The sequence below is a fragment of the Xyrauchen texanus genome, chromosome 33 (assembly GCF_025860055.1).
Source record: "Xyrauchen texanus isolate HMW12.3.18 chromosome 33, RBS_HiC_50CHRs, whole genome shotgun sequence".
Lineage (NCBI taxonomy): Eukaryota > Metazoa > Chordata > Actinopteri > Cypriniformes > Catostomidae > Xyrauchen > Xyrauchen texanus.
This window is the reverse complement of record NC_068308.1, coordinates 29,828,097-29,849,966: the sequence shown is the minus strand read 5'-3', so window position 1 is coordinate 29,849,966 and position 21,870 is coordinate 29,828,097. Positions and strand designations below refer to the sequence as shown.

The 21,870-nt window shown below is 37.9% G+C and overlaps 1 protein-coding gene across 1 annotated transcript in view; it reads right to left on the bottom strand.

Annotated features, from left to right (window-relative positions):
• Positions 1-399: 399 nt before the first annotated feature.
• The window catches only part of ccdc57 (coiled-coil domain containing 57), a 28,570-nt gene continuing 7,099 nt past the window's right edge, over positions 400-21,870 (bottom strand). The window contains exons 4-20 of the mRNA XM_052102219.1: positions 19,949-20,050; positions 19,651-19,808; positions 18,859-18,933; positions 18,332-18,532; positions 16,077-16,235; positions 12,484-12,646; positions 12,120-12,242; positions 10,520-10,685; positions 6,440-6,631; positions 6,102-6,202; positions 5,648-5,848; positions 5,510-5,566; positions 4,282-4,483; positions 3,169-3,317; positions 2,785-2,913; positions 2,019-2,205; positions 400-757 (exon numbers count right to left, since the gene is read on the bottom strand). Coding sequence (XP_051958179.1) covers positions 567-757; positions 2,019-2,205; positions 2,785-2,913; positions 3,169-3,317; positions 4,282-4,483; positions 5,510-5,566; positions 5,648-5,848; positions 6,102-6,202; positions 6,440-6,631; positions 10,520-10,685; positions 12,120-12,242; positions 12,484-12,646; positions 16,077-16,235; positions 18,332-18,532; positions 18,859-18,933; positions 19,651-19,808; positions 19,949-20,050 — 2,556 coding nt within the window. The 3' untranslated portion in view covers positions 400-566. The remainder of the gene's footprint in view (positions 758-2,018; positions 2,206-2,784; positions 2,914-3,168; positions 3,318-4,281; positions 4,484-5,509; positions 5,567-5,647; positions 5,849-6,101; positions 6,203-6,439; positions 6,632-10,519; positions 10,686-12,119; positions 12,243-12,483; positions 12,647-16,076; positions 16,236-18,331; positions 18,533-18,858; positions 18,934-19,650; positions 19,809-19,948; positions 20,051-21,870) is intronic.

Genomic DNA, 21,870 nt, shown 5'->3' with positions numbered 1-21,870 from the left:
TTGTCAAAAGGAAAAAGGAAGAAATATTTAGTTTTTTTTTTTCTTTTTTTTTCTCTCTTGTTGTTGTTCCTTTTTGTTTTGTTTAAATTGTTTCAGAACATGTGATATTTGTCATGTGAAGCATTCTTGGTGTATGCTGAATTCTGTCATTTGAATTATTTGTCAATAAAAAAAACAAAAAAAAACAAAGGTTTCTGTCGTTCAAAGATATGCGATTCACATTGGTATGAGAAAGTACAGAAAAATGTACTTAATACAGAATGTAAGGTATCATTTATAATAAAATTCATAATCAAAAGAAAAGAAAAATCATAATCATGTTTCTCTTAAACGTTCTTTTAAATTCTTGAATTCCCCCCCTCCCCTCATCCTCTGACTCATTATAAAAGACTGCTTTTTTATTTATATGCTGGTCATATCATACAGTACATTTTTAGATTGTTTACAAAAATTGTTACAAAAAATTAAAAAGGCATGATGCAAAGAAAGCAAATTACAAAAATACAGCTCTTCAAATAGCAAACTCCTTTAAACAGGATGTCCCAAAATGATCATGATGTCTTTATTCAGTCTTTAATGTTGTAATTTCGAATCCTGGCCAGATTTCCAGCTGGACGTGTCTTTTTTACAGGTACAAATGTTGTGTGACTTTGTTTCTTCTTCTCCTGTAGTAATGCTTTGGTGCCCTCCACACTGACCAGTGAAGGAGGCTGACAAATAATTTCTTGCTTTCCTCTGTTTGCTACAGCCAATGTACCTATGAGTAGAATAATACAGTTGATAAAAAGGGTTTAAATACTAATTTGTTAATTGAATCCCCTGTGGCAAAGAAGCTAAAAGTTCTGGCTGGTAATCATTAGGTTGCTGGTTCGAAGCCAGAAAGAAGTGAGCTAAGAGCCATAATCCTTGTGCCCTTGAGTGTGCATTTAACCACTGGTTGCTCTAGGGGAACTGCCCCCAAAATGGGTCCTTTAAGATTTTGGGTTAAAACTTTAATAATTTATCTTTGATAGTAACTCACAAAACTTAACCTCAATGTGTTAAACATGATTTTGACAAAGGTGGACAAGTAAAACTAGTCGCTTTCTACATGTGATTGATCTAAATTAATGAAATGTTGTCTGGGTAAATATCAATCGATAGAATGCCTTGGACAAAGTGATGTGCTATGAGGAAACACTGATATTGAGCTTATGGTTGCATGATCTCTTGAGTTGCCTGAGCTCATAGTGTATTGCAGGGTATATTGGGCTGATTCCTAGACACACAGACAGAGAGCCAAGGCATCAGTCAGCATTCCCTGCAGCAACCTATTTCTGTGCAGATGTTCTCAAATGATGCAAAAGTCTGTTAAGGGTGCAGCAAGGTGAATTTCAACTTTGGTAGAACTTCAGACAAAGCAACTGGACTGGTTTACATTTATTGAAGACATCTGAATTCATCAGATGTTGGTAAAGCTGATGTGCCACAGCCTTCCGCAAGGAGTTCAATGAAAGTAAGTTACTGGAAATACAGATAATCTCTAGAAGAAAAATTATAAATTTTTAAAATGAAATTAGATAATACACGTAGACTGTCATAAACAGGCTTTGTTTTAAGCCAGTATTTTTTGTCAAGACATCATATGTATGACAACGTCCATAAAAGAGAGGGAAGTAAAACTGGTCTGACAAGTAAAACAAATCAACATTATGGCAATAGATTGGGCAACTTTCATTTGGCCTTGAGTCCAATCATGCAGCTCTGTCGTGATTCCCCCAATTCATAAAGCAATTCTGGTCCTTTGCCTTAATATTTTATGTGATGAAATTTCACATGGTCAACAGTACAGTACGACATGTTGCAGTTACACTATTTATTCATAGAAATTGCAACGTCTCACTCTCCACTAATATTTTCACAAATTATAGAAATATAAATTATAGACTTAATTCTACTAGACCAATTCTGGGACTTTATTTCCAATAAATTAAAAAGTTGAAAAAAAGTGACTCACTCAATCCTTTTTTTTTGCTCACCTTTGTCCTCACTGTCACTTGGAGAAAACACTGAGGAGCTCAAACCTCGATCCAACATCTGCCACACCTCCTTAAGAGACTCATCTGTGCCCACAGATGACACCAAATTGTGGGGTGACCCAGGCATTTGTTGTGGGGCTTCAGATTGGTTCCGTTCTGAAGGTGTGTTTTCTTTACTGCCCAGAAACTTGAGGAAGGAACAGAGAGGATATGATCAAAGATTGCATAAACAGTCACTGTGTACTTTATTAGGAACACCTGTACACTTTCAAGCAATTATCTAATCAGCCAATCATGTGTCAGCAGTGCAATGCATACAATCATGCAGATATGGGTCAGGAGCTTCAGTTAATGTTCACATCAACCATCAATAAGGGGGAAAACATTTTATCTCAATGATTTAGACCATCGCATGATTGTTGGTGCCATACTGGCTGGTTTGAGTATTTCTGTAACTGCTGATCTCCTGGGATTTTCACACATAACAGTCTCTAAAATTTATGGTGGTGCCGGACGAAAATGCCTTGTTGATGAGAGAGGTCATCGGAGAATGGCAGACTGGTTCGAGCTGACAGAAAGCTTACGGTAACTCAGATAACCACTCATAGCATCTCAAAATGCACAACATTTCAAACCTTCAAGCAGATGGGCTACAACAGCAGAAGACCACGTCGGGCACTTTATTAGGACCACAGTGTTCCTAATAAAGTGCTCAGTAAGTGTATGTGGGCTAAATTTAGGTGGTGAAGATAAAACATCATAGTACCTGAACTCTGACTGGTGGCTCCCAGGGGTTGGTTGTTCCGTGTCTGTCTGATCTCTCACTCTCAGAGAATTGGGGACGAACAATAATAGCCGTTTTCTTATTTTGATCTCTCTGTGCATATTGAAGCTCCTAAGAGTGAGATTGAAACAAATGTACCTAAATTTCATGCTTATGTGATCACAATTGACTGTTTATCTTCTTATTGAATCTAAAAAGGAGAGTTCATTGGCCTTTGCCACTCTCCAGTGGCCTTGATGAGAATATCATTGCATCAAAACTGTGTAAAAATCAGCTGATCTGTTTGGTCAAACAGATTACTATGCATGTTCTTTCTGTAAATCAATACAGTGAGTGTGCTTGAACAAAGTATTCTGTTTAAGTCACCTGAGTAGTTAGCTGGTACTGTAGCTGTTCCAGGGTAGATAAGCGGCGCTGTGGCTGGACTACATTCTCTGATTGAGAAGGGTCTTTTACCACCAGGCTGTGCTCTGGTTCATTACTTGGTTGTAAGTATGATTTTCGAAACTGAGAAAAACAACAACATTGAATTAATGTAACCACAACAGAAAGCTTAAAGGTGTACTCAGTAATTTTTTTAATATGCTGTTGGTCATATTGCAATTTTGCTGACTCCTAGGGGCTTGGATGCATGTATATTCAGTCATTTCACTTTAAGTGAAAATATCCAATAACAGGGTGATCACTAAGAGTCAGTGAGTTGTATTTGGCTGGTCATGTGATTCTAACATGGCAGCCCCCATGTGGGGACCCCCTCCATGTAGAATAAAACAGCTTTTATAAGGTTACTGATATGACTGACTGGAGTCTTCATCTCATGTGAGTGGTCATGACTTTATACATGTTTCAAAAATGCAATTCAGTTCTTTAGAAGTAAACCTTTTTAAATAAGGATCAAACTACTGATTGCAACTTTAAATGTCAACATGACAGTATACGCTACCCATTTTATTACTATAATGTGACCAATTTAGGAGTGAAACAGGATGACATAAGATTCTGCTAGACAAAACATGAAATTAAAGTATTTATGTTTGACAATGTTGGCTGTAAATGCACAGTAGATATTAACCTGGGAATGTAAGTAGTAATAATATTTGGATGATAAAAGTCCATGAGTTCTAACTTCTCATAATGTGAACAGATTTGAAGCAGACAAAATAAACAAAGCATGGAGAATTTCTGGGAAAAATAAGCATTAGGCTATCTATTGAGAAGCAAACCATGGCTTTTTAAATTCTCTGCTGCAAACACGGATCAACCCATTGTGGTGGGGCATCAGCATAACAATGAATGGAGAATTACCAAAGTTAACCCCATCTGCCCTTTCACAAAATGATAGAAGAGGGATCTTTCTATCCCTTATTCCTTCAATTTTTCTTTAAAAAATATAAGAATCTAACATTCCATCTACACTGAAATCACTTCACAGGAGAATACTACTGAAACCAATTAGTATCCTTCAAAACCAATACCAACCCCCCAGTCCTGCCTCTGTCAGCTGAGCCCGGAGCCTGTTGCCCATTTCAATGAGCTGTCGTTTGTCCTGACTGAGACTGGAGATCAAGCGTGCAGCCTGTTTGAGCTTTGACTGGAGCAGAGAAACATCACCCACAGCGCCCCCTCTCACGGAACTCTGTAACAGGTTCTCCACTTGAAGCTGCTGCTTCACCATCCCACTCTTGAATATCAGACACACATTGTCATCAGAGATTATTTTTTAGGAAACCATAAAACACACCATAAAGAGATGATTTGTGTTATAGCAGAGGCACAGGAACAATTTGAAAAGTGTGTGGGGACATATTATAAACCATCTCAGCTTGGTCGGTCTGTGTGTCTATCTATACACACACACACACACACACACTTTATTATTATCATTTTCTTCACATTTTAGAATAATAGGAAATTCATCAAAACTATGGAATAACAGAAATGGAACTATGGGAATAATGTTCCAAATCCAAAATAAATCTAAACTTTGTTATATATTAGCATCTTCAAAGTAGCCGCACTTTTCCTAGAATTTGCAGAAATGTATTCTTGGCATTTTCTCAACAACTTCTTGAGGTATCACCCTGGGTATCACCATTTATTGGCTTCTTTTCATTATTATTCAGTCCAAGTCAACCATTTCAAAAACTTAAAAAAAATATATATAATTTAAATACAATTTTTGATTTTAATGAAATAAATTAATATCTTGGCACAATTATATTTTTGTCTAAAAAAAATAATTTTAAACATGTAAGCATATGACTTCAGATCAAAAGGTTTTTAAGATCATTAAACAGTCAAGTTACCTCAAACTTTTGAATGGAAGTGTATATATACACACGTATATTAGGTGACATACCATTTCGCCCAGTAGATTTAACTGATATTCTGAAAAACAGGTAAGTGTGTAGCAGCCAAAGTAGGATTACCACTTACAGCTTACGCATTCCTTCAGTCTACTGGTGATGCAAACAGTTGGCAGAGGCTTCCGCAGTCTAAAAGTAGTTGTTCTACAATTATTTCTTCGGAAAGCAAAAAGTGGGCAGGACATGTCCCCCCTTTTATAATTGTTGCTATGCCCCTGTTTTATAGAACAAATAAACTACTGCAGCATATTTTTGGAGCACGATGCAATTACACATACTATTCAACTACATATTGGATCACAGCATGAAGTTGCACTGAAGTGTTGCATATAATATTGTACCTGGTTAAGAACAATTGGCTCTCTTCTGCTTGCAAGGTCAATCTTCAGTGCTGACACCTGACCCAAAATAAATTATAGCAAGTAACATGTAAAACTAAATTTATTACTTGAAGTTCTACTTAATACAGTAAAACTTGCCTGGTTACCAAGGGCAACAGTCTCCAGGTTATGTAGCAAACTCCCTTTTTGGTACTCCTCTGCCTCCTGTCTCACTTCATTCAACTCCAGCTGAGTGGCTGTTAGTGTTTGCTTCATCCTCGCCTCTTCAGCTGCTGCTGCCCTCTTCAGGTTGGCCATCTCCAGACGTAATCCCTCATTTTCTATGTGTTTTAAGTGACACTGGAGGAAAGAGAAATAATTCAGTCAACTTAGCTGATAATTTATAATAAAACACTACAGAAGAATAAAGAGTACATTGCAGGGCCACATTCAGCAGCAACAGCACACAGGTAAAGCTGAAGACAGAGCTGCCAATGTAGAGCTAAACAGGCTCTTCTCTAGTTTTAAGCACAGAATTATTTACATCTAAATAAGCATTACATAACTTTACACCCAGCTGAATATTGGATGTCTGGGGTACTAAAATCACTACCTGTTGGTTGAGCTGTTCCACAGCAGACTCCAAATGAGCCAGCCTAACTTCCTGTTTCTTTAGAGCAGCAGCACTGGCTACTTTATCCACTCGTAGCCCACCTGCAAACAAAAGCTTTTTAGAACATGGTGTTTCTACCAAGATCTCTCCCCATCTTCTTTTGTCTTCTTTGCTTTCCTTATCCTGTTATTTAGGACTCAAGTTCCTAAACATCCAGAGACTGCTTCAGCTTTTTAGAAGCACATAAATAACAATTTGAGCCAAAATCACCAAACAATTACAGCATTTAAAAACTAGAATCAGTGTGCTTAAAGGCTAAGCTTATATTTTTGGGTCACCTATGGTCTCATTGAGTGATCTGATGTGGTTCTGAAGGTAAGCATTGTCAGGGGAAACCGGGAAAGCAAGGGCAGGGGTGTTGACGGTATTGGTGGTCTTCAACGCCTCCTCCAACCGCTCCTCAAGATGACGACAATTGGCCTTAAGAGCCATCATCTCTTTCTCCAAATCCTGACTGTACTCCGTAGTCCCTGAAAAACACAATCAGTGTCATACATTAGGACTACGGATGGAAATTGTGAGGAATTAAAAAATTGTGGGCCCATATTCACAAAGATTTTTATCTTACCACTAGGAGTTCCTAGCTAGAAGTTTTTGCATACAACCTATTCACAAAACTGCTAAAAGCAAGTTTTAGTAAGGAAATCTGAAAATAAGAGCAAGGCAGAGTTGGCCTCGTTGCTATGGATGATGTCACGTTACAGAGTGGTGGTGGCGTAGTGGGCTAAAGCACATAACTGTTAATCAGAGGGTTGCTGGTTCGATCCCCACAGCCACCACCATTGTGTCCTTGAGCAAGGCACTTAACTCAAGGTTGCTCCAGGGGGATTGTCCCTGTAATAAGTGCACTGTAAGTCGCTTTGGTTAAAAGCGTCTGCCAAATGCATAAATGTAAATGTTTTATTAGTGCACCCTTTTAAATCACCCACAGGGAAACGCTATTTGTCAGCTAAGACAGACAACAAATGTTATTATATATATAATATATATATATATATATATATATATATATATATATATATACATACACACACACACATATACAGGTGAAACTCGAAAAATTAGAATATCGTGCAGAAGTTCATTAATTTCAGTAATTCAACTTAAAAGGTGAAACTAATATATTATATAGACTCATTACAAGCAAAGTAAGATATTTCAAGCCTTTATTTGATATAATTTTTATGATTATGGCTTACAGCTTATGAAAACCCCAAATTCAGAATCTCAGAAAATTAGAATATTACATGAAATCAATAAAAAAAAGGATTTTAAATACAGAAATGTCGGCCCTCTGAAAAGTATAATCATGCATATGTACTCAGTACTTGGTTTGGGCCCCTTTTGCATTAATTACTGCCTCAATTCGGCGTGGCATGGATGCTATCAGCCTGTGGCACTGCTGAGGTGTTATGGAAGACCAAGATGCTTCAATAGCGGCCTTCAGCTCTTCTGCATTGTTTGGTCTCATGTCTCTCATCTTTCTCTTGGCAATGCCCCATAGATTCTCTATGGGGTTCAGGTCAGGCGAGTTTGCTGGCCAATCAAGCACAGTAATACCATGGTCATTGAACCAGGTTTTGGTACTTTTGGCAGTGTGGGCAGGTGCCAAGTCCTGCTGGAAAATGAAGTCAGCATCTCCATAAAGCTTGTCTGCTGAAGGAAGCATTAAGCTCTAAAATGTCCCGGTAGATGGCTGCGTTGACTCTGGACTTAATAAAGCACAGTGGACCAACACCAGCCGATGACATGGCTCCCCAAACCAACACAGACTGTGGAAACTTCACACTGGACTTCAAGCATCTTGGATTGTGTGCCTCTCCATTCTTCCTCCAGACTCTGGGACCTTGGTTTCCAAATGAGATGCAAAATTTGCTCTCATCAGAAAAGAGGACTTTGGACCACTGAGCAACAGACCAGTTCTTTTTTTCTTTAGCCCAGGTAAGACGCTTCTGACGTTGTTTGTTGTTCAGGAGCGGCTTGACAAGAGTAATACGACATTTGAAGCCTCTGTCCACTCTTTGTGAAGCTCCCCCACACATTTGAATGGCCTTTTCCTGACAATCCTCTCCAGGCTACGGTCATCCCTGCTGCTTGTGCACCTTTTTCTTCCACACTTTTCCCTTCCACTTAACTTTCTATTAATGTGCTTTGATACAGCAATTTGAGAACATCCAACTTCTTTTGCAATTACCTTTTGAGGCTTTCCCTCCTTGTGGAGGGTGTCAATGATGGTTTTCTGCACAACTGTCAGGTCAGCAGTCTTCCCCATGATTGTGAATTCAACTGAACCAGACTGAGAGACCATTTAAAGGCTCAGGAACCCTTTGCAGGTGTTTAGCTGATTAGAGTGTGACACTTTGAGCCTACAATACTGAACCTTTTCACAATATTCAAATTTTCTGAGATTCTGAATTTGGGGTTTTCATAAGCTGTTAGCCATAATCATCAAAATTATATCAAATAAAGGCTTGAAATATCTTACTTTGCTTGTAATGAGTTTATATAATATATTAGTTTCACCTTTTAAGTTGAATTACTGAAATTAATGAACTTTTGCACGATATTCAAATCGAGTTTCACCTGTATACTTATACACACACACACACACACACCAGTGTGTGTGTGTGTGTGTGTGTGTGTGTGTGAGCGTGTATTTATCACTTTGTGGGGACCAAATGTCCCCATAAGGATAGTAAAACCCGAAATTTTTGACCTTGTGGGGACATTTTGTCGGTCCCCATGAGGAAAACAGCTTATAAATCATACTAAATGATGTTTTTTGAAAATGTAAAAATGCAGAAAGTTTTCTGTGAGGGTTAGGTTTAGGGGTAGGGTTAGGTTTAGGGGATAGAATATAAAGTTTGTACAGTATAAAAACCATTATGTCTATGGAAAGTCCCCATAAAACATGGAAACACAACATGTGTGTGTGTGTGTGTGTGTGTGTGTGTGTGTATATATATATATATATATATATATGTTTTTTATTATTATTTTTTCAGCAAACTTAACATATTTGTATGAACATAAAAAGATTCAACAACTAAGACATAAACTGAAATGGAATAATGAACAAAGGGGGCATCAAAATCAAAAGTAACAGTCAGTATCTGGTATGGCCACCAGCTGAATTAAGTACTGCTGTGGACATTATATATAGTGGGTGTTAATAAGGTGGCTCCAAAAAAAAAATCCTGTTTTGTTCCCAGTTACGTCACCTGTACCTGAGTAAAACTTTGCGTTGATACGACAAAGGGATCAAAAGTTATAGTATTACAAAAATAATTTATCCTAGTGCCCAAAAATATCTCCAAGTGTCCAATAGTCTCTCAAAACAAATAAAACATAATTGTACATAAGAACTAATTACACATGCAAACACAACAATGTCTAAAGTTTTGCATTGCATCTAGATATTATTTTAGTAATGAGAATTCACAGAATGGGTTTCATTCTGTTGCATTTGATATATCAGTGAATCTGTGTCATGTACTTGACACCATCTCCTGGTGGCCATATGTAATTAGTGTGATTGATCACATGACTTTCTTCCCAAATATAGAGGACTATCACCACTGGTTGGAGCAATCTAAATCCAATGCAAAATATTTTATCGTTCCATGGTGCTACTACAGTTCCGATGACATCATCTGATCCAGGAAAGCTAACGTGTTTCTTGCTAGATAGCAAGATGCCAGATAATGTGTGCACATTGTGCGGGTTATCTAATAATCCATGCATCCTGTTACTTTGTGTGTGGATTTGTTTAAAAGATAATCGCCTCCTCTAAGTAATGGTATGTGATATCTTTCTGATAAGTTATAAGCAAAAACTATGAAAAATATGAGCAACATCTCTTCACATAACAACATGTCAAAGACCTATACTTCGCTAATACTCACTATATTTTTGTTTGTGAGTAAAACAAATTCAGGTCATTATGCCTACATGCATTGTAAAGTAGAGCTCTAAGATGACTATTTTGTGTTGGTTAAGACTGTAGTTATTAACATTTTGATGATTATTTAATTTTCTCACTGCCAGCGTGCCCTTCTGAGTTTAAAGGGTTAATGTCCTTACAGAAATGCTATGGTTTGTTCCAGGCCCCTTGTACTAAGGACAATTCAGAACAGGTGTGAGCTACTGTTTGTGGTTTGTTTTGGATCAATTAGACTCTTAAGGGAAAAGATGTATATAACCATGACATATATATTTTCTCAAAGACCCATAGTTTAAAGGCATGTCCCAGGTTAATACAACCCAAGATCTATCAATGTCATTGAGAAAGGATTTTATTCGTTTAAATCCTGAATATTCCTTCAAGTGTCCTTTTTGCTCAGTGTGTCTGCTGGTACCTGCAGTGCTGGATTCTGGATCAGTGGTCTGAATCTGACCTGGAGGCATCTGTTTGCTCAGGATCTCCATCTCCTTCCTCATCTCAGCCACCACGGCTCTAAGACTGCTGTTCTGCTGCTGGAGTCTATTGATTTCCTCTGAAGGGAAACTGCTTCTGTCCGAAGCCTGTTTGAAAGGGTCTCTTTGTGTTAGTCATGTAATACAGTTTTACAGAGAAAGATGTGAAATAATGTAATTTGTTAAAGTGAAAAATATGAGCCAACTAGCTACCACTAGTTGGAGGCAGGAGTCTATTGCACAATGACAAACTTTGACACCTGAAGTTTCAGTCAGTCAAAAAGCTGTTCCCTATTTGTTTTTTTTTGGCAGCCTCCATGACCTAAATTCTTTATTTGAAGTATTCCCTGAGTTTTTAAGTGATGCTAATATATGAATAAATATTTGGGAATAATTAAAAACGTTTTTTATTTATTTAATCATCACCAGATCATGTACTGTAAGTTTTGTTATAAAGATTATAATTTTTTACTCAATTTAGTTTGGCAATGGCATTTGGTATTTCTTTCACAAGAACCTCCAATTGGGAAAGCATGTGTTAAAGGACTGAAGAGACACACCACAAAAATAACAAAGCATGTACAGTATTACTTCACAGTCAGACCTGGGTCACAGAGCAAAATGCCAACTGGCAACTTGACATGCTGATATGCAAGACAAGTTATGCTGTGCTAAATTTATGGATACATGGTGCAGTGGGTTATAACCTTTGCCATACTGTCTGAACATACTGTCCAGGCATATTGTGAACTTTCAAAGTAACCTTTGTTAGTGGCCAAGCATCTCTTGACGATATGCTATTTTAAGTCTCTTAAATGTTTCTTGATAAATGACCCATCTAACAGCTGATATAAGCAGGGGCAGATATGAACATCCAAAGCACTGCGTAATCTTGCTTCAGAATAGCTGTAATAGCATTTGAATGGAAGTGCATGTCATTAATGTCCGTTGATAACATGAACATTTCTTCAGTTTTATATTAACTATAAAGTAGGGCACACTTTACCCTGAGCGACTTTAGGCAGACAGTTAGTGACAATCCTGCAGGGGGCCACTCATTGTCAAATAATTTGGCTTCATACACTGTGTTTGTTGAGCAGTGTGAGTTATATTCCCCAACCAAGACACTTTGGCATGAAAATCAGAGAACTTTTGGATCTCTAAAGAGGCACTCAGTTGCATCCGTGTTAATGTTGCGAGGACATCTGGCGGGGTAGATACAGCATAACACAAAAACAGAAGTTCTCACTTACTAATGTCATTGTAAAATGCGCTGTTCGCTGTCAGCCATGATTATTTATGCATGAAAGCATCCAATGAAAGGGTATAATTGAGATAAAGCAATGTTCACCTGGTCATATTATCTCAACAGTGTGCCGTTCATAAATGTGTGCCCAGCACCATATGTAGATTAAGACTGATAGGACTAGAATCTTCATCTCATGTGACTGCACATCTGTGATTCTGAATGGCACTGGCTTTCTTTACGGTATTGAATATCAGTCTGAATGGTGTAACAGAGAAAGCTATATGTGGTCTAACCAGAATTCCAGTTGGTGCTGGTTTGGTTCCACACAGTGCCTTATCTCGCTCTACTGTGACACATTTCAGGAGTGTCACCGTCTCCTGCAACTCTCTTTCCTTCTCTCTCAACTCAGCAGTTACCTGAGGACATATAACCAGATATTAAAAGCATGTCAACATTACATCCTCATAAAATAACTTTCTTACATGGGAATAGATAACTGACTACATGACATAGGTCAATATATGATATTTGCCAGGTCTAAAGTACAGATCATTTTAATGTCAGCCATGAAATCCATTTCATTTTGCTTCACAATTTAAGTTTAGATCTCACCTGATGATTCTAACACTAGGTCAGTATTTGACTGTTTCCGCTCACCTGGTCTCTGGCCATTGTGAGGCTCTGGATAAGCTCCTCACTTCTCAGGTAGTGTTCAGAACGCACCTCCTCACATCGCTGCTCCCAGTCTAACTCTAGCTGAACTCTCTTCTGCTCCAGTGCCTGCTCTCTCTGCAGCCCACTCGCTACCTGATGCTTATACCTGACAGCAAAACAACTCACCTGTAGGATTGCTTTAGGATTTTTTTTAAGTTGACTATTTATTTAGCAAATGTAGTAATCCCTCAACTTCAGGGCAAAAACTCATACTTATACGTAATTCTCATATCACTGTAATCATACTACTCATATAACAGGGTTCCCACCCCTATAAACCAATACATTTCCAGTCATTCCTGATTACTGAAGGACAAATAAAAAATTAATTTAATGGAAATTTAATAACCAATTTTCAATTGTATGACAGGTATCAATACTTTGAATTAACATACATACACACATATATATATATATATATGTACACACACACACACACACACACATATACATATACATATATATATATAATATATAATATATACACACATACACATGGCGAATTTGGTTGCTTAGGAGACCTGGCAGGAGTCACTCAGCACACCCTGAACTTGAACTTGCAACAACAGGGGTGGTAGTCAGCACAAATATTCACTGAGCAACCCAGGCCCCGGAATTAATATATTTAAATTGTGACATTTAAGTGAACAAATGTCTTTTTGTTCACTTAAAAAAAAAGTTTGTTCTTTTGAAAAAAAAATTAGGTTCAAATATGGCACAAATCTTGCAAATTAAATATTTTGAGCATAACTAGAAAAATATATTTAAATATTGACTAAAGAAAGTTCCATGAATTTGATTAACTTCCATGAATTTTCCAGGCTTGGAAATAAAATGTCTAAAATCTACTGATCTATCCAGGTTTTCTGTGACTGTGGGAACCCTGTGTTAAAGGGATAGTTCACCTAAAAATATAAATTCTCTCATCATTTACTCACTCTCAAGCCATCACAGACGTGCATGACTTTCTTTCTAATGCTAAACATATTTTTATAATATAATAAATATAATATTTTATTTTTAGAAGAATATCTCAGCTCTGTAAGTCCTCACAATAAAAGCTTTTCACAATAACATTTTGAAGCTCCAAAATGTACATAAAAGGCAGCAAAGTGATCCATAAGACTCTAGTTGTTAAATCCATGTCTTTTGAAGCGATATGATAAATGTGGGTGGGAAACCACTGGAGTCTTTTGGATGAATTTTATGCTGCTTTTCTTTTCTTTTGGAGCTTCAAATATTTGGTACCCATTCACTTTCATTGTAAATACCTACAGAGCTGAAATATATTTCTTCTAAAAATCTTCATTTGTGTTTAACAGAAGAAATTAAGTCACACACGTCTGGGATGGCATGAGGGTGAAAAAATTATGAGAGAGTTTCCATTTATGGGTGAACTATCCCTTGAAACAGTATAAATCTTGTGTCTTATTTATAGGGATAACGTTATGGTGAATAAAGGTAAAGTATTTTAGACTATCTGATAATTTCTCATTGGCAATATACACTCACCTAAAGGATTATTAGGAACACCATACTAATACTGTGTTTGACCCCCTTTCGCCTTCAGAACTGCCTTAATTCTACGTGGCATTGATTCAACAAGGTGCTGAAAGCATTCTTTAGAAATGTTGGCCCATATTGATAGGATAGCATCTTGCAGTTGATGGAGATTTGTGGGATGCACATCCAGGGCACGAAGCTCCCGTTCCACCACATCCCAAAGATGCTCTATTGGGTTGAGATCTGGTGACTGTGGGGGCCATTTTAGTACAGTGAACTCATTGTCATGTTCAAGAAACCAATTTGAAATGATTCGAGCTTTGTGACATGGTACATTATCCTGCTGGAAGTAGCCATCAGAGGATGGGTACATGGTGGCCATAAAGGGCTGGACAAGATCAGAAACAATGCTCAGGTAGGCCGTGGTATTTAAATGATGCCCAATTGGCACTAAGGGGCCTAAAGTGTGCCAAGAAAACATCCCCCACACCATTACACCACCACCACCAGCCTGCACAGTGGTAACAAGGCATGATGGATCCATGTTCTCATTCTGTTTACGCCAAATTCTGACTCTACCATCTGAATGTCTCAACAGAAATCGAGACTCATCAGACCAGGCAACCTTTTTCCAGTCTTCAACTGTCCAATTTTGGTGAGCTCTTGCAAATTGTAGCCACTTTTTCCTATTTGTAGTGGAGATGAGTGGTACCCGGTGGGGTCTTCTGCTGTTGTAGCCTATCCGCCTCAAGGTTGTGCGTGTTGTGGCTTCACAGATGCTTTGCTGCATACCTCGGTTGTAACGAGTGGTTATTTCAGGCAAAGTTGCTCTTCTATCAGCTTGAATCAGTCGGCCCATTCTCCTCTGACCTCTAGCATCAACAAGGCATTTTCGCACACAGGACTGCCGCATACTGGATGTTTTTCCCTTTTCACATCATTCAAACCCTAGAAATGGTTGTGCGTGAAAATCCCAGTAACTGAGCAGATTGTGAAATACTCAGACCGGCCCGTCTGGCACCAACAACCATGCCACGCTCAAAATTGCTTAAATCACCTTTCTTTCCCATTCTGACATTCAGTTTGGAGTTCAGGAGATTGTCTTGACCAGGACCACACCCCTAAATGCATTGAAGCAACTGCCATGTGATTGTTTGATTAGATAATTGCATTAATGAGAAATTTAACAGGTGTTCCTAATAATCCTTTAGGTGAGTGTATATGAATAATTATGAGTAAAATATGATCCAAGTGTTGACAACAATGTCATTCCATACTAGTTTAAAAGTGTCCAATCTTAGCAACTGCTGCCATCTGCCATTTCTCTGACAAGTGTTTGCTTTTTTCCAATCACAGTCTCTGGGAGAAATGTGTGTTTGAGTAGTTTTTAGTTGAATTTGATAAAAATTATCTGAAAATTAAAAAAAAAAAGGAGAGGATACATACAGTGCTTTTTATTTTTTCTTCTTTTGTAGGATCTTTAAATAAATCTTGAAAAGAGCATGCTATGGATTAAAATGTATCAGCCTTCATTACCAAATGAACAGCAAGGACACGTACACTTGCTCCAAGTTAATTTAAAGCTAATAATTTAACGTTAATTAATTTATACTTTATATTGCTTCAGCTCTTAGTAAAGACGATAGTAAATAAAGAGTTCACAGCACCATTGTGAGTGTATTATGAGACATTGTAAGCAGTTATGTTCACTTACACTAATGTTATCAGGTGTGTAATCACCATCAAATGAAGCTTTTCACTTTTCAAGTGACTGTAATAATCTATTGCCTCAATTCTGATTTACAGTCTCCACAGTTTTCACTCAAATTACCGATACTGTGTAATTTAACAATTTCTTTTACAAAACCTTAAGATCATTATGCTTTAAAATGTCACTCTTCATTCCAGCCCATGTAAGAATATTATCAATTCAGATTAAGATAATATTTTGACCAAAAATGGCACCATTCACATCAATCTGATAGGGGGAGGGGGTTAGCGAAGGGTCAATTATTTATCTAGTGAACTCTCACCTCTCTATATCCTCTTTACACCTTTGCAACTCTACTTTCACTTTGGCATCTCTATCCCCTACAGAAAGCAGCTCGGTATCCTTGGCAACCATTTCTTTGGAGACCTGAGTGATGTAAGTATCCCAGCCAGATCGAGTGGTTTCCAGCTGCATTCTGAGCCTTTAAAACAAGTAAGAGATTGAAATCTATTGCACATCTTATTACAAGTGTGAGATCAAATACAAGTTAAGGTTCTCTATTTGGTAAACAGAAGAGATTCTTGACCCAAGCATCTCAAATCATTCATTAAAAAAAAAAAACACAAAAAAATCTAACCTTTAATTGAAGTAAAACAATTGAAACAAGGGAAATATCTCATTGTTAAATAAATATTTCTCTCCAAAATGCATTGGCCATAATTATTGGCACCCTTTTATTCAATACTTTTTGCAGCCTCCCTTGGCCAAGATAACAGGTCTTCTTGGAGAACACCTGGCAAGTGATCTGAGACATTCCTCCATACTGAATTTCTACAGATCCTTCAAATTCAGAGTTCCATATTGGTGGAATCTCCTCTTCAGTTCACCCCACAAATTGTCTATGGGGTTCAGGTCAGGGGACTTGGATGGCCTTGATTTTGTGGTCAGTTAACCATTATTGTGTTGATTTTGATGTTTGTTTTGGATCATTGTCCTGCTGGAAGATCCAACCAGGGCCTATTGTAAGCTTTCTGGCAGAGGCAGCCAGGTTTTGATTTTTTATTTGTTGGTATTTGAGAGTCCATGATGCCATGTCCAGGACCTCTGGCAGAAAAACAGCCCTACAACATTAAAGACTGTGGGCACTGGGTACTTATCTCTGTGTGCGTCAAACCCATCTCTGGTGTTTGCTGCCAAAAACTATTTTTTTCTTCTTCATCTGACCATAGAACCTGGTCCCATTTGAAGTTCCAGTAGTGTCTGGCAAACTGAAGATTCTTGAGTTTGTTGTTGGATGGGAGCAGAGGTCTTTTCTTGAAACCCTCCCAAACAACTTGTGGTGATGTAGGTGATTTAAAATATATATCTTTTTTATTTTTTTTTTTTACTTTCTGACCCCGAGACCCAACAAATTTCTGCAATTCTCCAGCTGTGATCCTTGGAGATTCTTTGGCCACTTGAACCATCCTCCTCACTCTGCGTGGAGACAACGAAGTCTTAAGAACTCCAGTTGATTGGAACTTGCCCTGATGGTGGACAATTTTCAATGCTTTGGCTGTTTTCTTATAGCCACTTCCCATTATGTGAAGCTCAACAACCTTTCAGAACTATATTCTTTAGTCTAACTCACTGTGATAGACGATTAAGGGAATTTGGCTTGTGTGTTACTTCATATTTATACCCCTCTGAAACAGGAAGTCATGGCTGAACAATTTCATGTTCCTTATCACCCAGGTGCACTAAAATTGTTTAAATATGAATGGGAATATACTTCAGATATATTTTACTAATAAGAATTTCTAGGGGTGCCAATAATTGTGGCCAACATGATTTTGAGGAAAATATTTATTTAACAATGAGATGTTTCCCCTTTTTATTACTTCAATTAAAGGTTAGAGTTTTTTGAATTAAAGATCACAAATTTTTTTCAGTCTTTTTTGGTCAAATTTACCAATATTTTTTCCACCACTGAATAATCCTTGTGTGCTGAAAGCCATAATCATGGACACCCACACATGTACTCTCAATGCATTTACACTAATTTAATCATCGGCAGGAGACACTGGCAATGCAATGCCTCCCACATATACAGTTGGCCTTCTGGACCATTTACAATTGACTGTTTCTGAGTTAAGACTCCAAACCACAGTGGTGGAACACAATATGGCCAAAGGTATGTGCTCTCCCCCTTGTAATTAATGGGTTTGGTTATTCCAGTAATTCCATTGAAGGTAAATCTCAATGCTATAGCATAAAATGACATTCTAGAGAATTGTGAATGGTTTACAAAGCCCAGACCTGAACCCACTGAACACCTTTGAGATTAACTGGAACACTTTGTGAGCCATACTCCATTGCCCAGCATCAGTGCCTGATTTCACTGAAACATTTGTTCCAACATTTAGTGGAGGGCATTCACAGATGAGTGGAAACTGGTTTTGAAATTTTCAGCAAGCACATATGAGTTTGGTCTTTGGGTGTCCACCTACTTTTGGCCATGTACTGTATTTCTTGGTATGTAAAAATGAACCACATAACATTACTGTGAATGGCAGTTTTGGTATATCAATTTCTTACTCCTGTATCTGCTGGTCTTTATTGTGGAGGTCATCTGCATGGCTCCTTTCTCTCCTCTCCTGCTCCAAGATCAGCCTGTCCAGTTGGACCTGCAGCTCTGAGGTCCTGCCCCTCTCTTCCTGGAGCTCTCTGTTGTGAGCCTCTCTCATAAGGCCCAGTGCATCCTCTTTCTCCTGAGACCTGCGTTCCAGCTCTGCGTGCCTGCAGCCAACAGCAGTGCATATCAGCACATATCACATTTCAAAACAGCACAGTAAAACATGCCGGCCTACCCAAAGGAATCTGATTTATACATATTAATCTAACAAGGAAGAGTTCATGACATGACAGTTTGTCGAGTTGTCATTAGACTATTCAATAAAGTCTTATTTACTTGAACAAGTCCTGTACCTTTATGTCAGATACCTTTTTTTTTAATTACTCAATCTGCATTTGTCACCAACTAGAAAAGAGGACAGATGTTCAGGACACAGGTTATGTTATGACAAGTGATGGAGCATCTCAGATTCTAAATGCAGAAAACTTACTTCCTGTTGTAGGCTTTCTGCTCTTTTTTATAATTGCTCTCCATTTGCTGTAGTTTGTCCTTAAGCTCTTTTATCCTGGAAAACAGTAATAATGATCTTACTCACTGAAAATTGCATTCAAACAGAAATTACCATTGTCTTTTCAGTGGAAGAGAGGCAATTGTAACAGGGGGTGGGTATGGGTGGTTGTATCACACTAAATTTCTTCAATCATATACAAGTGATGACACCTCTTCAGCAAATGCTTAATAAATTCCTCTCTTAAAAAAAAAAGTGTGACCATTTCACACCGTCACTGGCAGCTACCATACAAGTTTATCTTGACTGTGAGGTCAAGGGCAATTTTAATACTTTAATACTTATTCGCCTCCGCTACTAACTGAAAGACTGAATCTTTTAAAATATGTAATAAAAATTATATTCTTGACTCTTTAGCTGATAAATGTATTTTAGTAAACATCATTTTACTTAAAGAATTATAAAGTAGGTCCCAATTAGACAGTTGCTTTAACATAATATTCCTGCCAGCTAGAAGATTTGAGATAAAGTGAGAAAAAATCATTTTAAGTGTATTATTTTCCAAGCATTTCAATTGTAATTGGAACACTCCAACTTTTTGTATTAAAATTCAAAATTATAATCAAGTCTTTCTCAATCTAAATATTTTACTGGTACAGTCAGTGTTGGCACACGTATATGTTTATTATTCCAAAAGATGTCCGTCAGGTTTGTACTAGTCTAGGAGTTGTGAAGAAAAAAAAAAAAGAAAAAAAATATATATTATCAGTTTACCTGGAGTCTTTCATTGCAGAGGTGTTCTTTAGATCCCAATCTCTGCGCTGGATCTCTTTTTGTGCCTGCTGGTAAAGTTCCTCAGATGCCTGCAGGGCTTCAATGGCCTGGTTGTGAGCTTTGGTGTGGACCTCCAGCTCTTTGCTCAAAAGCTTTTCCTGCACAGTTCAATGATACAATTAAACTCAGATACATTCATGTAGAGGGTCACTCATACCACAGATCCAGTATTAGGGGTCATGACCTCTGATGGCAAAACATTGGGATTTTTTGAGGTTTGAAGGGATATGCATCTTACTTTGAGCTCATGGGAGAGAACAACGCTGTTCATCTCATCATGCTTCAGATTGAATTCATGCTCCCGTTTTCTCATCTCACTGTCAAAATCTGCCATCATTTCCTGTTGTGGAATTGTGTGTAGATTCAAATTAAATCATATATACATTCACCTTATTAGCAACACTATGGTCCTAATAAAGATGATGTGGTCTTCTGCTGTTGTAGCCCATCTGCTACAGTTTCGCCATGTTATACATTCTGAGATGCTATTCTGCTAACTACAATAGTACAGAGTGGTTATCTGAGTTACCGTGGACTTTCTGTCAGCTTGAACCAGTCTGGCCAATCGCTGTTGACCTCTCTCATCAACGAGGCGTTTCCGTCTGCAGAACTGCCACTCACTGGATGTTCTTTCTTTTTGGCACCATTCTGAGTAAACTCAAGAGACGATTGTGCATGAAAATCCCAGGGGATCAGTAGTTACAGAAATACTCAAACCAGCCTGATTCATGCCATGATTGAGATCAAATTTTTCCCCCATTCTGATGGTTGATGTGAAAATTAACTGAAGCTCATGACCTGTACCTGCTTGATTTTATGAATTGCACTGTTGCCACAAGATTGGCTGATTAGATAATCACATGAATATGTAGGTGTACAGGTGTTCCTAATAAAGTGCTCAGTGAGTGTATATTGTAAATTGATCTACTTTCAACTAAGAATGCCGTATCACCTCACCTTTATCATTTAAGTCATAAATTGTATTTTTGCAAGTCAAATGCGCACATTAAATTTTTGGCTGTAGTTCATCACTCCTTTGTTTTACAGGCATAATTGAGGTCTCTTTTAAAAGTGGACACTTGAAAGTTTGTTGTACAAAAGTCAGAATTAATAAAGTCATGAAGAAAATGTATGTTAAAGTGATCAGCAATTTATTTCCACAACATATTTTATGAAATAATACTGACTTTGTTGATGCATTGAAACAAAATGGAGCTAAAGGCACTACTCAAATGACAATGTTCAGTGACATTATCTGTGATCCCATGGCCTTATCATTTTACTTCAAAGAAGGAGGTGATGACTGCTTAAGTGATTTAGTTTTACACAGATCAACAACTAAGAACTCCTGCCAGCTGGAATACTTTCAGGTCAATAGGTTCCCTTTAAATAACATACAATATCCTGGCATTAATCCAAGGCCATCCATTCTGTGGATTTATTTGTAATCACATGAAATCCCATAAATCTGAATATGCTTAAGCGTTTTCCAGACTGCTTCAGTGTTTGTAACTTTAACTTTGGCTCAGGTGGTAGAGCGGGTCAGCTGCTAATCGCAGGGTTGGCGATTCGATTCCCTGCCCTCCTGACTCCACATGCCGAAGTGTTCTTGGGCAAGACACTGAACCCCAAGTTGCTCCCAATGGCAGGCTAGCACCTTGCATGGCAGCTCTGCCGCCATTAGTGTGTGAATGTGTGTGTGAATTGGTGATTGGGACACAGTGTAAAGTGCTTTGGTATCCTCTAAGGTTAAAAAAAGCGCTATATAAGTGCAGACTATTTAAAGGGTAATTTCCTTACAGAAAGCTATGCTATGGCTTTAGATGAATATACACTCGCTGAGCACTTTATTCTGAACACCTGTACTCCTGCTTATTAATGTGATTATTTAATCAGCAAATTGTGTGGCAGCAGTGCAATGCAGAATCGGGTCAGGAGCTTTAGTTACTGTTCCCGTCAACCTGCTTTGTCATGTTCCCATCAGTGATATCTACCGTGACATGATTGTTGGTGCCAGATGGGCTGGTTTGAGTATTTCTGTAACTGCCGATCTCCTGGGATTTTCACACACTACAGTCTCTAGAATTTACTCAGAATGGTGCCAAAAACAAAAAACATCCAGTGAGAGGCAGTTCTGAGGAACGAAACCCATTGTTGATG